Source organism: Furipterus horrens, unplaced genomic scaffold, assembly GCF_987537825.1.
Source record: "Furipterus horrens unplaced genomic scaffold, mFurHor1.1.pri manual_scaffold_5, whole genome shotgun sequence".
Taxonomy (NCBI): Eukaryota; Metazoa; Chordata; class Mammalia; order Chiroptera; family Furipteridae; genus Furipterus; species Furipterus horrens.
In genome coordinates, this window is record NW_028327175.1 from 41,747,086 (window position 1) to 41,766,278 (window position 19,193).

The window sequence follows — 19,193 nt, forward strand, 5'->3', positions numbered from 1 at the left end:
AGAGGACTTGGTGTGGAGTACCCTCTGCTCCAGTCTTACATCTCTTAGTATTCTTTTAGCTTTTGCATATTGCCAATGTTTATGTGAAGTGTGTTCTAGACACTGCTTGAAGGGGCTTATGTGTGTCACCTCATATGTATAGGTCAACCTCTTAGAGGTTGGTCCTATCATAGACCCCATAAAAATGGGGAAAATAAACAGAGGTTAAGGGACTTGCCTAAGGTCGCAGTAATTATTGGATCCAGAATGTTTGCTCTTAACCAGTGCCCTATGCCACTTTTCTCAGAGGGAGCTTTTATCTAGATCAATGCTTCTCAACCAGGGATAATTTGCTCTGCCCCCTCCCCTCCCCCTGCCCGCCCCAGGAACATTTGGCAATGTCTGGAGACATTTTTGATAGTCACAACTAATGGATGGAGGTATCTAGTGGAGATCAGGGATACTGCTGAACACCCTCCGATGCCTAAGATAGCTCGCAAAGAACTATCCAGCGTAAAATGTCAATAGTGCTGAGGTTGAGAAATTCTGCTGTGGAACATGGGTACTACCTTTTTGTCAGGATTTTAAAAAATAAATTTTTAAATACTTAAAACCATTTCCACTAAGAAGGGGCTTAGTATGGGGCAGAAGTACTGGACCAACCCTGTAAGTATATGGTAAAGCGTATTTTGTATCTTGTAAAATTGAGAAAATATTGGCTTCTTTGTCTAACTGTGGATTTCAAGGATCTGAGGAGGCTCTGTAAGCATTTGAGGAGCTAATGCATAATAAGAAAGCTCTGTACAAGAATATTATCCATCCTCCTTAGAGTCCTTGAGGTGGAAATACTTCTGTGGGTTACAAGCATGAAATAAAGTTGACCCCAAAGTAGACTCCTGTCCTTGTTCACCCTGTCTTCCTTGTCAGTTGCCCCCCCACCCCTTCTTGTAACCCTCCTATTTCTGTTAGCAAGTTTGTTCCCAGTATTTACTTGAAAAAAGCCATTTTTTTACAAGTTACTTTTGCTTAATTTTATATATATATATATGTCTCCTGCCGTATTACATCAGATTTAAGGCACCTAATTTAAATTACAATTTTTTTCTTTATATACTTTTACACAAGCATTTGTCAGGTTGGGAACTTATTTGGATACCACGCCCTTCTTCAAAATGAGGAACAATGACATTGATTCAACCTCCCCTTCATTCCTTCTATTCAAACTCTAACGCACTTGGAAGGAAAGTAATTCTAGCATTTGTTAAATAGATGCAGGTAGTGTCTTTAATCATGGTGGTTGGGCATTTTCTAAATAAGTCCTTGCAGTTTGAAGCAAACACGTGTGTACTGCAGTAATTCATCAAGTTCATGTAACTCATAAATTTAGTTTGCCAAGGTGAGCGTCGCAGCCCATTGGCGTGATTTTCCTACCCAACAAAGAGCATCTCAGCAGGGTATGACTGACTTCCTTAGAGTATTTTAATGGTGCTCCATTCTTCCGTGAGTCACAGATTAGTCATCAGGTGTGCGCAGAGCACTTCATCCCTTTGCTTTGGGAGCGGCTGGATTTATTTATTTATTTGGGGGGAATGATCCATTTGGGGCTTTGGGCAGGGGGCGCGGCAGAGGCGGAAGATACTTGAGTGTCTTGGCTCCTTGGGCTGGGTTCCCACCGGGTTCCCACCCAGGTCGCAGCCTGCTCCGTTTCCCGTGAGGCCCCGCTCCTCCGGGCAGTGTCCGCGGGTGGAGAAGGAGCCCTGCCCACTGTCCCCCCCCCCCCCCGCCCCCCCTTGCCGTGTACCCGCTTTCAGCGCTAGGCTAGGAGGCTACACAAAGGTGTCCCATTCAAGTCCGCCAACAGGCCAGTTTTGCAAAAGTGCTTTCACCTTTCCCTTTTTGGGGGAGGGGGAGCAGAAGAGGAGCTTTTTCATGGGAATTCTTTTCCTTGTATGTAGATACCAAAAGGAAACTCAACACTGGGCATGTTCGGATGTTGAATGGTTTACTGAGAGGCAACAGCCTCCCGGAACCAAAGACTTAAAATAGTCGTCACCCCCTTTCACCCCCCCCCCCCAGGCGCTGCAAATGGTATCTGCCAAAGAGATGACAAAGTACCTTGGACTGATTCACACACAGACAGCATTTTGAGCAGAACGCTCGGCCCAACTCTTGTAATTACTGTTTATAGCTGGCAGAGGCTCACCGGGAGAGTGCACACCCGAGGGAAAATAAGTTTCCTGATCCTTGGGGAGATGGCTGTGTGCTAATGCAAGGCTGGGACGGGTACTTCTCAGACAGACTCCAAGTTGTTCTTGAGGTCACAGTTCGCAGCACGCTTCCTCTGCAGGGAGTGAGTAAGATAATTGGGATTATTTCCACCACCCCGTGCTCCGTTTGGGTCGTATGGCCTTGAACCTGCAGTGAATTCAAGAGAGAAAGGAATGGATATGTCTGACCCCAATTTTTGGACTGTGCTCTCAAACTTTACTTTGCCTCATTTGAGGAGTGGGAACAGGCTGCGGCGAACACAAAGGTAAAAACGCGGGGATTCTTCGCCTGGAAGGGGAAAGCGTTGGCTTCGGAGGCAGCTGGACGGTCTAAGCCGCCTTAGAAACTGGGGTTTTGTTTATTGGGTGACACTTTGAAAAGTTTATACCCTGCCAGGCGGGCACTGTTTCAGGTATTCTCTCCTCCGTGTGGATTTCCTGGGAAATCCTGATGAATGTGCTTCTGAGGGCTCTTCTTTTGAAACGTAGATAATACGAGGTTGAATTGCGAGTGGTGGGGAGAGAAAAGGGGAAGGGGGAGGAGATACTTTGTCTCAGCCTGTCTCTAGGATCTGATCATGTTTATCCATTTCATTCACCCAGACATCACAGCTTCTGCTGCTCTTTGTAGAGCCTTTCAGGTGTCTCCTTTATTAAATATGTGACCTTTATAAGATGCAGATGTATTACTATGCAAACATAGTTCAAGTTACCCAGTTTTGAATTGTCTGCTTAAAGAGCCAGGTCTGCATAACTTTGTTTTTTTTTTTTTTTTAACTGACTTGCTGACATTTGTTTCTGATACAGGGCCGGCCTTTTCATTTGGTAGCATATAGTTGACAGAATACGTGGGGGGTGGGGAGCGGCTTTTAAAATCAAGATGAAGCTCATGCCACAGTGAAAGGCAGTTTAGAGTGAGCTGCTGACACTTGGGTTGGGAGAACATGGTTTTAAAGGAGCTGTTTCTCCTTTCTCCACGTTTGCATCCAGCCCAGAAAGGGGCGTTATTGTGGTTTTCGAGGTGCACACCCTCTGAATTGTGCAAATACAGATTCTTTGTTTTTCTTTAAAACTTGCCTTGCACATACACGTGAACATGCGTGAGAGCAACTGAGCAATCAAATAAACAGGATGCAGGCTATCAGATTTGGAGCTTCATAATCTTTGTTCTGCACTGTTTAAAGAACACAGAAAAAAAATGGTTCATTCTGTTTGGTTACACCTGTAACTTTTTGTCACATAAATGCAGATATGCAATACTTTGGAAGACTTAGTAGTTTTATTTTTATTCCCACAGTATTTCTTACATTTCAGAAGCACCCTGGAATACTCATATATATGCTGTATATACATATGCATATATACATGCATCAAGCAAACACAAGTGTGTGTTGGTGTGTGTGAGAGAGACAGAGAGAGATATTTAGGTCATCCTTACCCTCCAATGTAACTCGAGCAGTGTTGGTACCACTAAACCATGATAAATTCTAACGTTGTGCCTTTAAAAAAGGTGGTTGTGCTTCTCTCATTCTGTAATATCTTCAGAGACACTCTTCTGGTATCGGCCTTTTTTCGTTCAGCTATGTCATCCATGCAGCAACCCCCCAAAAGGACGAATCTGTTGAAGAGATACATGCTGTACGTGAACAAGGCCACTACTCCTCAAGGCAGTAAATAATGTAACTTCTTACCTCTTCACCTTGTCAGGAGCCCTTGTGTATGTGTAAGTGATGTGGTCCTGGCTGTGCCTGCAGCCTCTCCTCTCACCTGGTGCTAGCTCTTGCAGAGATAAGTCTGCACTGGCATTACACCTGTGTGCCTAAACCTGAAAAGTGGTTGGAGCCTTTCTCCCCCTTACCTACCTGTTGATAGTATTACTTAGAGTCAAATGTGTGAAGAATTCTCAGGCCGGTCTGACCTCAGCTTTAGGGCAGGATCTCTCCAGCCCAGAACACTCCATCTCAGACAGCTCCCACCTGCAGAAAGCCTAGACTCTAAAGCAACCTGGGTTCTTCCCAGCAAAATGGGAGAGTAAGGGGTGCAGGGCTGTCTCCACTCTCCAAGTCATGGACCCGTATCTTTAGTGGAGTGAAGCAGAGGGAGGGGGGATTTTCTTCCCTACCTGCTAATTGCAGTGGCTGTCACAGCCTGTTTGTTACTGGGGATTTCCAGGATTCACGCAGTTTGAAAGTGTGTGTTCTGAAGATCATCTGTACATACCCCTCCTTTTTTCAGTCTCCAAAGGCCAGCGTCTCTTTATATGTAGATTCAGGAAGGTGAAGGGCAGATGTCCTCTTCTCCAGGGCAATGTATATAGCTGCTGCAATCTCATTATAGTGATCATTCTGGCTGGGTGACCTTCCCTAAGGACATGTAGCATATGCTTACATGTGACTCTTCCTTAACTGACCTCCCTTAACTCTAAATCCTCTCTCCTTCTCCAAGGCCCACATTAACTCTGTTTCTTATGTGGCTGATCAGGTTCCCTAATGCTATCCTTTCAAAAAGACCTCTTGGATCCCAAGGTGTCTTCTCCTTTCACCAGCCTCACCAGTGTCCAGGTGAGGATGCCTTGTCCTTGCCCTTGCCCTCAAGGGGTTGTGCTTTAGTCCTTGGAATATCTGTCCTGCCCAAGCCTACCTTCTTTTCTGCAGATTCACTGGTTTTTATTCATTTTGCCTATTTTATTCTAGCAACTTGTTCTGATTAACATTGTAATTCAGAAAACTTCATTTTAGCCTTTTCTTTCTTTCTTTCTTTCTTTCTTTCTTTCTTTCTTTCTTTCTTTCTTTCTTTCTTTCTTTCTTTCTTTCTTTCTTTCTTTCTTTCTTTCTGTGTCTATCAAAGAGTAGATACAATTGGCTTTGAGCCTGTGAATGCGCATCTTAGGGCTTCTAGGGACAGGATGTGTGTACCACTTAGACAAAAGAAAGAGAGGTTGAATGGTTTCAGACTCTACCCTTAAATCTATATTATGGGAGAAATTGTCCTCATGGAAGACCTTTGCTTTGCTGCATCACATTTGCCTTGCCAGTTCGGCATGACACTGCTTTGTGGGTTTGTCCTCTCACAGGAAAACTTGAAAGGTTTCTATTCCAACTCAGAGCCCTACTTGGGCCTATAACTCCCTGGGCTCTTGGAAAAAGATGCTTACGGACTTACTCCCAGGCCTACACTCTTACACAGTACTGATGAACTCAAAGCTTGGGTTCTTTGTGCTATGTCCCACAGATGCTATGTTGTTCCCATCATTCTTTTCTGTCTTGACCTTGGCAGACTTTGGGTTGTCTGAATGTGCATTGACTTTGTCTGCTGTTTTGTTGTAAAGCTCACATGTTCCATTGGAAACTGTTTCTTTTTTATGACTAGCTTCGTACTCCTCTTCCCCTCTCTTATTTCTTCAAGGCAGTCTCCATGCAATCATTTTTTTTTCTACATGTGAGGTTTTTTTTGAGGGGGTGTGGATTTGCAGACTCATTTATTAATTTATTTTGCTTTCATTTTTCCCCCCACTAAAAATTTTTGTTTGTTTGTTTTTCTATTACAGTTGTCCCACCTTTTTCCCTATTGCTTCCCTGCACCCAGCCCACCCCTTCCCCCACAGTCAGTCCCCACCCAGTTGTTTATGTCCGTGGGTCATTTATACATGTTCTTCGACTAGACCCTTCCCCTTCTTACCCCCTTCTCTCCCTCTCCCTTCCCCACTCCATGCAATCGTTTATTACTTTCTGCTTTGAGGGACAGAAGTCTAGGCTGAATGGACAGATTTTTCCAGCCAAAATTTGTTGTTTTAAACTGAAATAATAATTGCATGCTTCAGAGCCTGTAAACTTCATAAGTCTGTGGATATTCCATTCGCTTCAAGAACCCATCACATCGTAGAGTAGAAATGAGTTTGCCTGCTTTATGTTACCACTTATGTTTATAACATCTTCTCCCCCCCCCATCAGATTAAAAATGTGGAGGGGGGAAGCAAACAAGCTTATTTTACTTATAACTCTGTCACAGAGTAAAGAAAGAACTTCCATTGATTTCTAAATGTTGCCACTCAGTTTTGAGGGTCACCATTAGTTTTGCTAAAGTATGCTCTAGTAAATCTAGAAGATCCTTGATTTTTAATTTTAAGGGTCAGAAATCTGTCAGGTTTTCATTGGGTTTTAGTGATAATCTTCAAACCTTAGTGACCTAAATCAATAAAACTTTCATCCGTGCCTGTGGGCAGTCAATAACTTTGAACAAGTTTCCAAAAATATTTTTATATTTTTCTGAGAACCCATGGGATAAAGTTTTTTTTTTCTTTTCATAAATTCACATTAGTCAGCAGTTGCTATGAACAGAAGGTATATTCAGGGATCTTCAATTAACTGTTGTAGTTGTCAGACTGTGCTGAAATTTTATGTATACGGCATCTTCCCTTCAGAAACATCTGCAGTGTTTGGTGAGGTTTTGTTTTGTTTTTGTTTTTTTCCTTTATGAATATATGTTTTTAAAAAGTATGAAGAATGCACTTCTCTCCTGATCTGACATATCAAATATTAGTGAATTTGAACTCACCCCTTTTATGGAAAGCCCAGTAAAATCTGTGTTTGTTAAGCATCTCTTTTGTGCCTGAGCACTGTGAGCCAAAGCCGAAAGTCTAGGCTTGCCTTCAGTGAAGATATGCCAATGAATCATTGCAAACTAGGATACAAAGAAGTATTTACAAGGTACACATAAGCCACAGGAGTGTTCAGTAGGTAAGAGAGGCTTTGGTCTCAAGGAGCCATAAGACATACCATATATAAAAGGTAACAAACACTCAGGGAGATTTTGAAGGGTAGGTTGGTCTTTATCAGACAGAAGGACAGGGCTTTCCCAAGGGGCTAAAGAAGTAGTGTGTACAAAGGCATAGTAGCCTTGGTATCACAGTGTTCAAGGGACTATATATAACTTAGTATTGCTGGAGCATAAAGAATCAGAACCTAACTCAGTCTTTCTGAAGCATGAAGTTTGAAGAGGTGATGTAATATAGCACCATGGTTAAGAGGGTTGAGCTGAAGCCAGTTTACCTGGGTTTGAATGATACTGGGTTAGTTAATGTCTTTGGACTTCAGTTGCTCCATCTATAAAATAGGGACAAGTAAACTACTTATAAGAATGTCGTAAAGATTCAAATGAATTCATAGGTCTTGATGTCTAATGCAATGACTGACATGTAAAAACTCAATAAATTCTGACTGTTAATAGTGTTACTATCATTACAACAAGGAGGTGAGCAGTGGACGATGAGGCTGAGGAGAAGAGATGAAGCTCCTGGTATTTGTGGGAGCTTGGCCTTTATCCAGTGAGAGAGAGACAGTGGTATTTGTGGGAGCTTCGGTCTGGGAGTGGAGGGTGAGACCTAGAAACCAGTTAATAAGTTATTGCAGTAACCCATCTAAAGGGTTCTGCAGGTCTGAGCAAAACTGAGGTGAGCTTATGCCTTTGAGAGACACTAGGGATGTGAAATTGATACATTGATAAACCATTGGCTCTGAGGGATGGGGAAAAATTTTACAATGGCCCTGGGGTTGCTGACTTGAGGACCCTGGGAGATGGAGGCACCACCTATACATGTAAGAGTGGGGGAGGGAACGGCACAAGAACTTGTTCTCACCCTTTTCATCCTCGGAAGCTCAGTTAATCCACATGTACTGAGCATGTGTTGTGTGCTGATTACCATGGCGCGTTGATTCCCTCCTTCAGCCAGTGTCTGCAGCACCAACGTCCAGTGCCGGGCAAGGGCTACAGTGGTGAACAAGGCCAGAGAGTGCTTGGGCCGCACAGATGAACACGTGTGTGAGTCAGTCAGTTGCCAAATGGTGGTCCGTGTTCCGAAGGCTTACTGAGAACTAACAGTGTTGGAGGCTACTTGAGATAATGTGGTCAGGGAAGGTCTTTTGAGGAGGTTCTATGGAAGGGGACACCTATAGGATGAGAAAGAGCCAACTGAGGGAAGATTTTGGGGGCAGGCGTCTGAGAATGGTAAAGGCTCCCTTTACCAGAAAGAAAGAGCCCCAGGCAGGCAGTTGGATGTGTAGGCCCAGGGCACTCAAGGAGGCTGGACCAGAAATTACATCTTGGGAGTCATCATCAGGACTGTCTGAGAAGTATATGTGATACCTCTGTGGGAGGACTAGAGACATCACATTTAAGGAAGGGACAGAGATGCAGAGAGGACAGAAAAGGAGACTTGGAGGAAAGTCCTGTAAGAGGGAAGGAAGCCAGCAGCATGTTCTCCCAGGGATTCCAAGAGGAGAACGCTCAACACTGTCACTCCAGAGAGAGCTGAAGTGAGCGTGGGCATTGCATCTGACGACTGGAAAGTCACAGTGACCTCAGCATGAACGCCAGCAGCAGAGTGGTGGGGCTGGGTGGGCGTAGGGAGGTGCTGAGCCAGGAAACAGTAGTGCGGTGAAGAACTGGAGATCCTGGGTGGTAACCACTCTCTGTGGGCAGCTAAACACAGCGCTGACACACCATTGTGTCGTATAGCCACTGCATATTCACAGCTGGCCGTTCAGCCCTCTTCCCTGAATCATATCCCCTTACTCACTGTTGCTCACTTTGCTTCATCGCCCAAATAGGCTATGACAGTTTCCTTTTCACCTCCTCTTGGGAAGCTGAAAGTGTTTCTACAGCCTTATGAGGATCTGCTTTCTAACCGTGTTTACAGTTGAAGTTCTCTTTCTTTAAAGGCTTGGCTCTGAGCGGCTATAGCCTCCACCCACCACCACTTTGTCTCCTCCTGAGCCTGGGAAGCGTGCCCTGCCTGTCCTTCCAGCCTCTTCCTTGGGTGGCTGGAACCTTGCATCCCTCCCTGCTGCTGTGCCTCTTATCCCCTCCACTCCTACCTGCAGGCTCTGCCCCTCCCTGAGGCTCTACGCCCATCTTCTCCCACTCCTTGCTTTGCCTGGACCTGTTTTGTAACTGCTTTCTTTCATCCTTTTCCCTTTTTTCATGCCCTAGACTGCAGTTTCCATGGGCAGCACAGGCTGCCTGGCACTACAGGGCTCGCCCTTCGGTCCTTCCCCGGCTCTAGCATTAGTAATATTCCATGAGGGATCACTCATGAATCCTCTCCCCGCAGCGTAGTCAGGGATACTCCTCCGTAAGAGCTGAATGAAACTCCAGGCCAGGAGCTGCCGTTGCAAGCTGAGAGATTTAAGGGGGAGCCTGGCGGACCCACACCAGAGCAGTGCATTCTCAGACTCTGTGTGCTCCATGCACTATTAAAGCTTACCACGTGCAAAAGACCTAAGCAGGCAGATGCACACTTTGAAAATGTTGCTTTAGCCTGTAGTGTGCAGTTTACAAGAGATTGCAGATTGTTTGATTTGCTCCTTGACTATGTAGGTCTTCTGTGGGGAAGGTGGAGGCAGACAGAGAGGGAGGAGGAAATTAATGAGAGATAGAGATAGAAAGAGAGCGAAAGAGAGGTGAGGGTGCAAAAAGTAGATTTCAAAACAAGTTTTAAAAAACATGGCTCACATGCCCCATGGGCAGGCATGAGCTATTCATTGCTCTCACTGGCCAACACTGGGAGGGGGTGTGTGTGCATCAGTAAGTTCACCGTGAGTGGGCAGAACATTATATACTTTTATGGCTTCGCTTGCTGCTCTTACACATCTCTCCTGTTATCAGAAGTCTAAATAATTGTGTTTGAAACAGAGGGATCTTTAGCCTTAAGATAGATACTGTCTGTCTTCAGACCAAAACTGACAGATGTTGATATTGAGAAATCATATGAGTCCCTATGTGAAGATGAAGATGGCTCATAGAAGAGAAACTTGGCATAGAACCCATACTGAATAATTTAGGAGATTCCTCCTTGTATTGGTTGCAATGGAAACAGGTTGGTTTCTCAGGGAGAGTAAGACTGGAGGCCCTAAACCACCACTTCCCCCCATACACACCCACCTCCAGTGTGGGTGAGCACCCTCCTCCAGTATTGGTCTGAGCTGTCTTTACTACATTTAACCAAGTCATTTGGGAGTGATATCATGGTAGCTGAGTAATCCTTTTGAAAGTTAAGTAGTAGAGACAAGATACTAAAGTGGTCCTGGGGCTACCTGGATGAAAGTAGGCCCAGGGTGCGAATAAAACCATTTATTAAAAGCAGAATCAATCTCTATCAGTAGAAGTCTCAAATTTGGTTTTTGTGATAAGGGGCACATTGTATAACTAGAGAGATCTCTAAGTAAGAGTTCACATTGTTGTTAATACTTGTAGTTCTGGTATTTTATTTTGTTTTTCTCTATCTTGGTAATTAGGAAAGTTCCCTTGTAAGCTTGGCTGTGAATTCTGAAAATATTGACCTTAAACCTGATTAACAGAATGAGAGGACCTGTGGGAGTTTTAGCTACACTAATGGCTTTTGGACATGCTTATTAGAGAAGGTAATTATTCCAATATCAAACTGAAGCATCACATTGTTTTGTTTTAAAGAAAAATGGCCCAAGGAGGGAATTTAGGCTTTGATCTGCTTTTGAAAGTTTGGTAAAAAGAATAGACCATCATTAATGTTTATCCCTTATCTTAAGCTCCCCCATTGCTTGCTTTATTATAGAACCCAGGGACTTTCTGCTTCTGCTGATTGTGTGGTTTGACATTTATCATTGATGTTGATTTTGTTAGAGTTTGGGGTCTCTTAGGAGACTGTAATTGCAGGCAAAAGCAAGGTCAAAATCCAGATCTTGACCTATGGTAGGCCAACTACCCTGTTCCTTCTGAAGTTCTTAAATAAGCTTTTAGCTCTTTACAGGTAAGAACCAGCTCCATGTCCCTGGAAACTCTCTAACCTGACAGGCAGTTCAAGTTGCAAGTATCTTCTGAAAGCTGATGTATTAGGTTCTGAGTGAATCACCTGGGTGGAGGGTATGTGAAACTTGCTGGGGTCTCCTAGGGTCATGGAATCAGAGAGGGAAGAAAACTGATGGTAGTCACCAAGCTCATTTTGCCGAATGAGTGTTTGCTGAAGCTGTCTTTGTTGTGCTTTGGTCTGTCTAATTTTAAACATTTACAGTGCCTATTGATGTCTCAGGATGCTAACTTTGATCTTACTGCATTTTTCTCTTGGGAGTCTCTATTAGAATATTATCTAGCCACTGCCAGATTTCTTAGCTGCTAAATCTAAAGAAAATCACTGAACCTGTAGCTTGCATGAAAATCACCTATATCCCTTTAACATTCGTTTAAAATGTTATATGATGGGTGTCTTTAAATTAGAATTTATAATTATTAAATGTTTTCCCTTTTACACATATGTGGAGGGGTTAAGGGAAAAAAGTACGTTTGCCATGGGAAAAACTGCCAGCTGAATAAAGCACTCTAGGAAATACGGTAAATGAAACCTTTGTTACTGCAAAACAATAGCTATTAAGTGACCATTATGTAATGTTATTTCTTAAGTCTCATTTGGAATGGCTTGTTGATCTTGGACATGAGATATAATTCCTGTAAAAATATTACTTTCACTTGGCTTATCTCATGACTTTTGATGCAAAATCAAAGACTTTTCCAAGTAGATTACCTAGGTCAGACACTGAGCATTGGAGATACTGAAACCCTGTCAGAGAGATTTAATTTTTTTTTCATGTGAGGATTAGTTTTATCCATTTGGTGCTCTCCATTCTGGTACCCATCCAGATTAACACAAATTATTTGCTAACCCAAAAAGAGTTCTTTGTAAAATGAACCTGTGCTTGCTCAACCACTCCAAAGGGCAAACAGGTGGCAAGACAGCTGATAGGCACTCACCAGACTCGGCAGGTTGAATGGATGATTATGAATTTTCATTTTTCATAAATGATAGATCTTTAAGCAAAGAAATTTTTTATCTTTGATTTCAAATGGATTTGGTGGCCAGTGGTGGGGACAGGTAAAGTATAGGAGAGTTCAGTGTGCTTTAGGTTATAGTTCTTGTTGTGCATTCTACAAAATGAACTTTATGCTTATGAATTATAATTCCCTGTATGTTTTAGGTTTTGATGTCTGGGGTTAGGTGTTTGTACCACAAAATTAGTAAGGAATAAAAATTGCCAGATTTTTACCATGTGAATTGTAAAATTTGTATGTGGCATTCCTTCTTTCCTGTCAATTTCAGGTAAGTTAGCCTTGGAAATCTAGGATTTTTAAGGTGAAGAGTTGGTAGTGGTTTTTAAAGCCTTCTTAACATATAAATCCAGACACAAGATCAGAGCTCTGCTTTCTTCAGTCCAGTTCCTAGATCATAGTGGTTTACATCATTATACCAGCACAGCCATTGCCATGATGCCTTTGTGATAAGTAGACTTCAGTTTACTTTGAAATTGTGATTGATTAGTTATATTTGGTGGCTTGCTTCTTAAAGGAAACTCTTTAAAGAAGAGAAATTGTGGTCAGTCTTACCTTTTGAGATTTAACCTTAAAATCAGTCTACCATCCCATAGCAGACTTTTGAAGATCAAAAGGTACAGATAATTGAGCTGGTTAGATATTAATATGAAGCAAATTTTAGATACCATTTCTAGGAAATAGAAAAATTCTGTGGAATGGGTCTCAGGTTTAAAATCCGTGAAGAAAAGGGTTCTGACCTTTGGCACTGATAGACATATTGAAAAGTGTTGTATTCAAGCCAGAGTAAATATATATGCCCTTTACTCTTTCTTTCAGTTAGCAGAAGTCACTTCTAAACACTTATTTTGGCTTTAAGGAAGCTCGTCATGACCTATTGTTCCAGAAAGATTATAGTTCCCATTTGAAGCCAGTTTTCTAGTTCCCATGTAAGCCATGCCCAGCCTGGAGCAGAGTAGAAAACCTTCGTCTCTCAAATCTTCCATTCTTTTAGGTGTGTCCTGCAGGCAGTGGCTTGTAGCTGTTTCTTCAGCCACTTAACAGGTTTGATTTCAAATCTATTTCATAAGAAACTAACATGTTTGGAGGGGATTCATGGCCCAACATTCATGGATTTTGTTGGGAAGTTCCAGGTGTGTATATATCTTAAACTCTATGTTAAGGCCTATTGGACTACAGTGATTTTGGCTTTGTTTTGTGTTGGATTTGTTTTGCCTTCTTGTCATAGAATTTCTTAAGATACCTTAGGGATTGGATTGGGAAGAGAGAGCCCCAGACCTAAAGGCCATATAGCTCCTTTTCTAATTCCTTTTGGCTGCTTTAAAAGCACTTAAAAAGAGGAATAAAATAATTGCAAACTGGGCCAAAAGATAGAAAAACCAGGACCCCAGATCTGGGAGATTAACCTTAGAAACATGGGAAGTTGATTACATTTAAAAATGCTTAGAGGGGTTACTTATGAGTCACACATCTTTGGGTGACCCTTCTCCTGCTTTGTGGCTTCTGGATGAGCCTGAATCATCCTCTGGAATCCAATAGCCTAATAACTTAGTTTGACAATGTTTGACTGGTGTGGATAAGATCTGGGAATTTATTGAATCACCTCATTAAGTCTTTCATGTACCAAATATTTTTCATGTACCTTTTTGTGACCAGGGCTATGATTATCACCTGGGAAAGAAAAATATGTATGGCATGATCCTTTTCTTCCAAATAGTTCAGTTTAATAGGCTTAGAAAGCAATGTGGACAGAGTTACAATAATGTTTAATAACTGGTAGTTCTACCAATATCAGCATAGGAGAAGGTAGAGGGAGAATATCTATTGGGGCAGTTTGTCTTATATAATCCAATCTATAATATCTATTATACAGGTGGAAAAAAACTGAGGCACAGAGAAATTAAATTAATTGCCCCCAGATCTCATCAGTAGTAAGTGGTAAATCTGGATAAAACTTTAGTGTCCTGTCTCCAAAGGAAATAACAGCTCCAACAATATTCTAATTATTGAAAATAATATTTGTAAAGTAAGATTCTGGCATCTTAATTTTTATAATACAGTAGCCTCCTGGAAATTCAAATATATGTGTGGAATATAGAGTCCTGATCATTTTGATCTTTGCTACAGAAATGTCCCCACTGTCTGAGGGAAGAGAGTGAAAAATAGAAGTGGATTTCCTTGTTCTTAAAATTGCCACCTACTGATTCTCTTTCCCATTAATGGAAATTGCATATGTATTTCTCCTGTAATTTTCTCATCTTAAAGTATCACAGTTTATAATGGTATTCAAGTGGGCTTGTGCTTTTAAAATTGAGGTTTTCCTTATGGTAAAGCTCTGAACAGCTGCTGTCTTGCAGGCTTTTTGAATGAATAGCATCCCATGGCACCCATGCTTATTTTTCTAAGGTTCCCCTGTATGTTCTATAAGCTCCCGTGCATTCACATGAGTGTGTATATTATGCACACATCTCAACGTCTTTGTTAATCTTGTAATAGTGAATGTAGGTCATGTCATAGAAGGGCCAAAAGTTCTTGCATCTTATGTGGCAGTAAAGTGTGATTGCCGCCAAAGATCTCTTGGAGGAGTTTAGAGGTGACTTAATTGCAGCTTTTTCTTTACCTTTTAAGAATATAATAATTCCTCTTATGTTAATGTTGACTAAGTTTTTAAGGAGGTGAATGATGCCACTCAAATTCATCTTTTCCTTTGGGAAAATCATTGTAGAGAATTAAGAAATAATGCTTTGTTATACAGAAAACAATTGTATGAGAATCAATTATAATTAATTATACAATATGCAAAGGCACAAATATTATATCTAGAATTCTCTACACTACAGAAACCCTTCTCCAGCCATCTCTTAGCTCTTTTTTATTTTTTTTCAGATTTAATGTGTTTTATTGATTAAAATATTACATTTGTGCCAATTTCCCTTCCCTCTGCTCCCCTCCACCTGGTGGCCCCCCTCCCTCCAGTTGTTCCCCCCCCCCTTTTAGATTATGTCCATTAGTTGTGCATACAGTTCCTCCCGACCTCTCTCCGTCTATTTCATTCCCTCCTACCATGATCCCCAATTCCTATATCATCTCCCTCCCTCTCCCCACTCCCCCTCCCTGTTGACCTCCCCCCAATATGCTTCCCGTACCCACAGTTCCTTTTCCACTCTCGTTGCCTGTTTAGTTTGCCTTTGTTTCATCTCCCTAGCTTCTGTTTTTTAAACCAGTCCCTTTAACATCTCATATAACAGTGGTTTGGATCTAATGAACTCTTTCAGTTTTATTTTGTCCTGGAAACACTTTCTCTGTCCTTCTATTCTGAATGACAGTTTCGCTGGATAGAGTATTCGTGGTTGTAGGTTTTGGATTTTCATTACTTTGAATATTTCTTGCCAGTCCCTTCTTGCCTGTAGGGTCTCCCTTGAGAAGTCAGCTGATAGTCTAATTGGGACCCCTTTGTACATAATTCTTTTCTTCTCTCTTGCTGCTTTTAAGATTCTCTCTTTATCTTTAATTTTTGACATTTTGATTATAATGTGTCTTGGAGTGGTTCTCCCTGGGTCCAGTCTCTTGGGAACTCTCCTTGCTTCCTGGACCTGCAAGTCTATTCCCTTCCCCAAGTCTGGGAAGTTCTCCTTTATTATATTTTCACTCAATTTTTCAAGTTCTAGTTCATCTTCCTCACTCTCTGGCAAACCAATGATTCTTATGTTGGGCCTTTTATAGCTGTCCCAGAGGTTTCTGATCCTCTCATTGTTGCTTCCCATTTCCTCTCTCTGCATTGGTTGACTGCTTGTTCCTTCTCCATATTCCAGTTTGTTGAAATGAACTCTGGATTTTTTTTCCTCACCATCTGTCTCGTATGTGGTTTTGTTCCTTTCGTTATGAATGTTTTTCGCTTCTTTCATATCTTTTTCCTGCTCTTTTGTGAATTCTGTAAGCCACCTGATAACAATGGCCCAGAACTGAGCCACTGACAGGTTTCTTATCTGTTCATCTGTCAGGTTCTCTATCTGTTGCCTGGTGAGCTGTGTCACCGGGATTTCTATAGTTGTCTGCCTCATTTTGACAGATGCGTTTTGTTTTCTTGGGCCGGCTGTAGGGGGCAGTGCCTGTGTACGCGTCACAATTCCGCGACCGGCGCCTGTCCGCGACCTATTTCGCAGCCCTGTGGTGCTTTCTTTGGGGGCGGGGGTCCAAGGTGGATTCACACAGTTATTCAGCTAGGAGACCGGGATCCGTCCTCCCGCCCCCCTGGGCCTCACTGTTCAAGGCGATGCGGTGGCCGCTTTCCCCAGCGTTGGGGTCGCGCACTACCAGGGGCTTGACTGCCTCCGGGCTTTTTCGCCGCCCCGCCGCTGACCGCAAACAGCGCTGCCCTCTTTAACTCTTACCTGCCCAAATGGCACCGCTGGTTTATAACTTCATATGTTGGGCTTCCGTGTAGTTTTATTTTCTGGAATTTCTAGTTATCCTTTGTTTTGAAGTTGTTGTATTCCTCTCTAGTTGTAGAGGGAGACCTAGCGTGTCCGTCTAAGCCTCCATCTTGGCCGGAAGTCCTCTTAGCTCTTAAGGGTATAATATCTGAGCTGCTGTTGAGGAATAGCTGCTCTTTCCTGAAGTGAAAGAACTATTCTCTTCAGGTACCCTGATAAATGTTAAGGATGTTTTTCGTAGCCACTAATCCAGGCCCAAAGCTTCTTCAAATTCCTACTAATGAGGGTTGATCACTTCTGTTTGCTCACTTTAAAAAGGAGAAGTCCAAGCAGCTAAGTCTGTTTTGTTTTGTTTTCTAAATGTAGTTTATTGAGATACAATTTCCATACAGTTAAAGTATCCTTTTAGGTGTGCAATTTTATGACTTTTCACAAATACAGTTAAATACCACCACGATTAAGATACAGAATATTGCCACCACCTCAAAAAATTTTTGTTGTTTTTAATTGTGTCATTGTTTAATTGTTTTTAATTAATGCTAATATAGGATTAAATAAGTAGTTTTGTTTTGCTTTCCCCTGATCCCATTTATAAAAATATTAGCTCCATATTTTATTAAGATTTGAGTAGTTTTTTTCTAATGTCCTTTATCTGTTCCAGGACCCCAGCTAGGAAACCATGTTACATTGTATCATCTTTTTTTAAAATCATTTTGATGAGGAAGATGTTTAACACATAGCTTGATTACAGGGTTGATAATGTCAAGTAAGCTACCAGGAAAGTGCATGATTTAAAAGAAAAGCAGAAACCACCTAAACTGTATGACTCATCATTAATATATAATAGCCCCCTTGATGTTACATAGATGAAGCAGTTATAAGAAACCAGATAAACAAATACAACAAGCAGAAAATTGTTTAAAATAATTTGGGGTTATTTATTGGTGAATGAAACATGGCCATGAGTTAGAAGATTTGGAAGGCATATCGTTGTAAACATGGATTATGGTTATTGTAAAAAAGATCCAGAGATCCAGAAGGGATCTTGGGGTTTTTGAATGCAAATGAAGACAGAACAAAACATGTATTTTACAAAAAATAAATTCAAGATACCTTATTTACTTTGAAGAGTAATTTATCATAATTTTCCACTATTTTTATTATATTTTAATTTCAGTGGAATGTAGATAGCTTTTAAAATAAAAAATAATATAAAATAAAATTTAAACTTTACACCTGATCAAGAATGAAGAAAATATAAACAGCAATTAAGAAAAAAAATCACCCCAAATTCTAGTACTAAAACATAACCACTATTAAAAATATGGGGTTATCCTTCCCAGATTTTATTTTTTCTGGGCATGTGGGTACACACATGTGTATATACATACCACAAAAACTCATATTTTATTTTTCCTCCTGTTTTATGAGCTTCTTTTTTCCCTTAAAGAGATTCTTTAAATACCCAGCTTTACAATGCTACGATTTCCAAAAATTTTTCAAAATATCTCTAATATACAAGAAGGTTTGGGGGGGTTTCCTGTAAAGTGTGGGGAAGCATCCAGATGCCCCTCTGAGAGCTGCGGGGCTAATGTGCAGCCTCGTGCGACAGCAGTGGCCACACCACCCTGGTTAGCATTGAGGGCGAAGCCATTGGTGCCAGTGGTGTCGCCTGGGTGGTCTCACATTTTAGATGTTATTTTTCTTCACCTGTATTCAGATCTATCTTGAAATGTTCCCTTTAAACATACTAACTCAGAAAGATTCCAATTACCATCTCCCCACAGGCTTAAATGTTAAACCTCAAGATTTAAACTTTATCCTTTACGTATGTGAGCAGGTTTACCAGATGGCAGGCCAATTAATATATTTTTGCAAGGTGTGGGAATGTTTTTTTTTTTCTCCATAGGGGAACAATGAGTCCATCTGCTTCACATCTTCCTTTCCTCTGGGTCCTTTGGGGACAATCATCATTTAATTTTCAGAAATAATTGCACAACTCTCAAAGTGATACTTTCTGTTTTTTAAGGGAGAGAGTTTGAATAATTGAAACTTTTTCTTACTATAAAGATTTAAATAACTGTATGTCATGTATTAAAATATGTGGACATCTAAGTTCCATCCTGCGTAGTAGTATTTGTTTGAATGTTGGTCATACAGAATCATAGTTTAAAAACTGATTCATAGAAGGCTTAACTTGGAAGAGACTTAGGAAACATCTAGTTGAACCCCCTTATTGCAAGATGAGGAAATTAATGTGTAGGTATCGAAGTTTCAAGCTGGTAAACAACTTGGAAGCTGGTGGACTTGGAACCTGGTTTTCAGGTTCCAAATTAGGACAACCTTGGTAAAAATAGAACCTTTGATCTCTCAAGAGGAATAAAAGAAATGAGAATCTTGAATAAGGTTCAGCTAGGAGGAGCAACACACATACTATTACCTATTCTCCCTTGAGTTTCAGACACTGAACTGTACACATTACCCCTATAGTTTCTTCTTCATACTCAAGTGGCAGTTCAGATCAGACGGTAATTATTTGTCAACATGTTGGCTCCAATTCTCTTAAGTTTCTTAAGATCAAGTGCCACATCCTTTATTAAGCAGTTATATAGTGTATTCTCTGGGCATGGAAAAAATGGATTACTGAATATATGAATGTCAG

At 41.4% G+C, this 19,193-nt stretch overlaps 1 protein-coding gene across 1 annotated transcript in view; it reads left to right on the forward strand.

Moving 5' to 3' along the window:
- Window positions 1–2,116: 2,116 nt before the first annotated feature.
- Window positions 2,117–19,193, forward strand: part of MAST4 (microtubule associated serine/threonine kinase family member 4) — a 166,932-nt gene continuing 149,855 nt past the window's right edge. Inside the window, exon 1 of the mRNA XM_090276340.1 lies at window positions 2,117–2,512. Within this exon, the coding sequence (XP_090132466.1) occupies window positions 2,421–2,512 (92 nt within the window). The 5' untranslated portion in view covers window positions 2,117–2,420. The remainder of the gene's footprint in view (window positions 2,513–19,193) is intronic.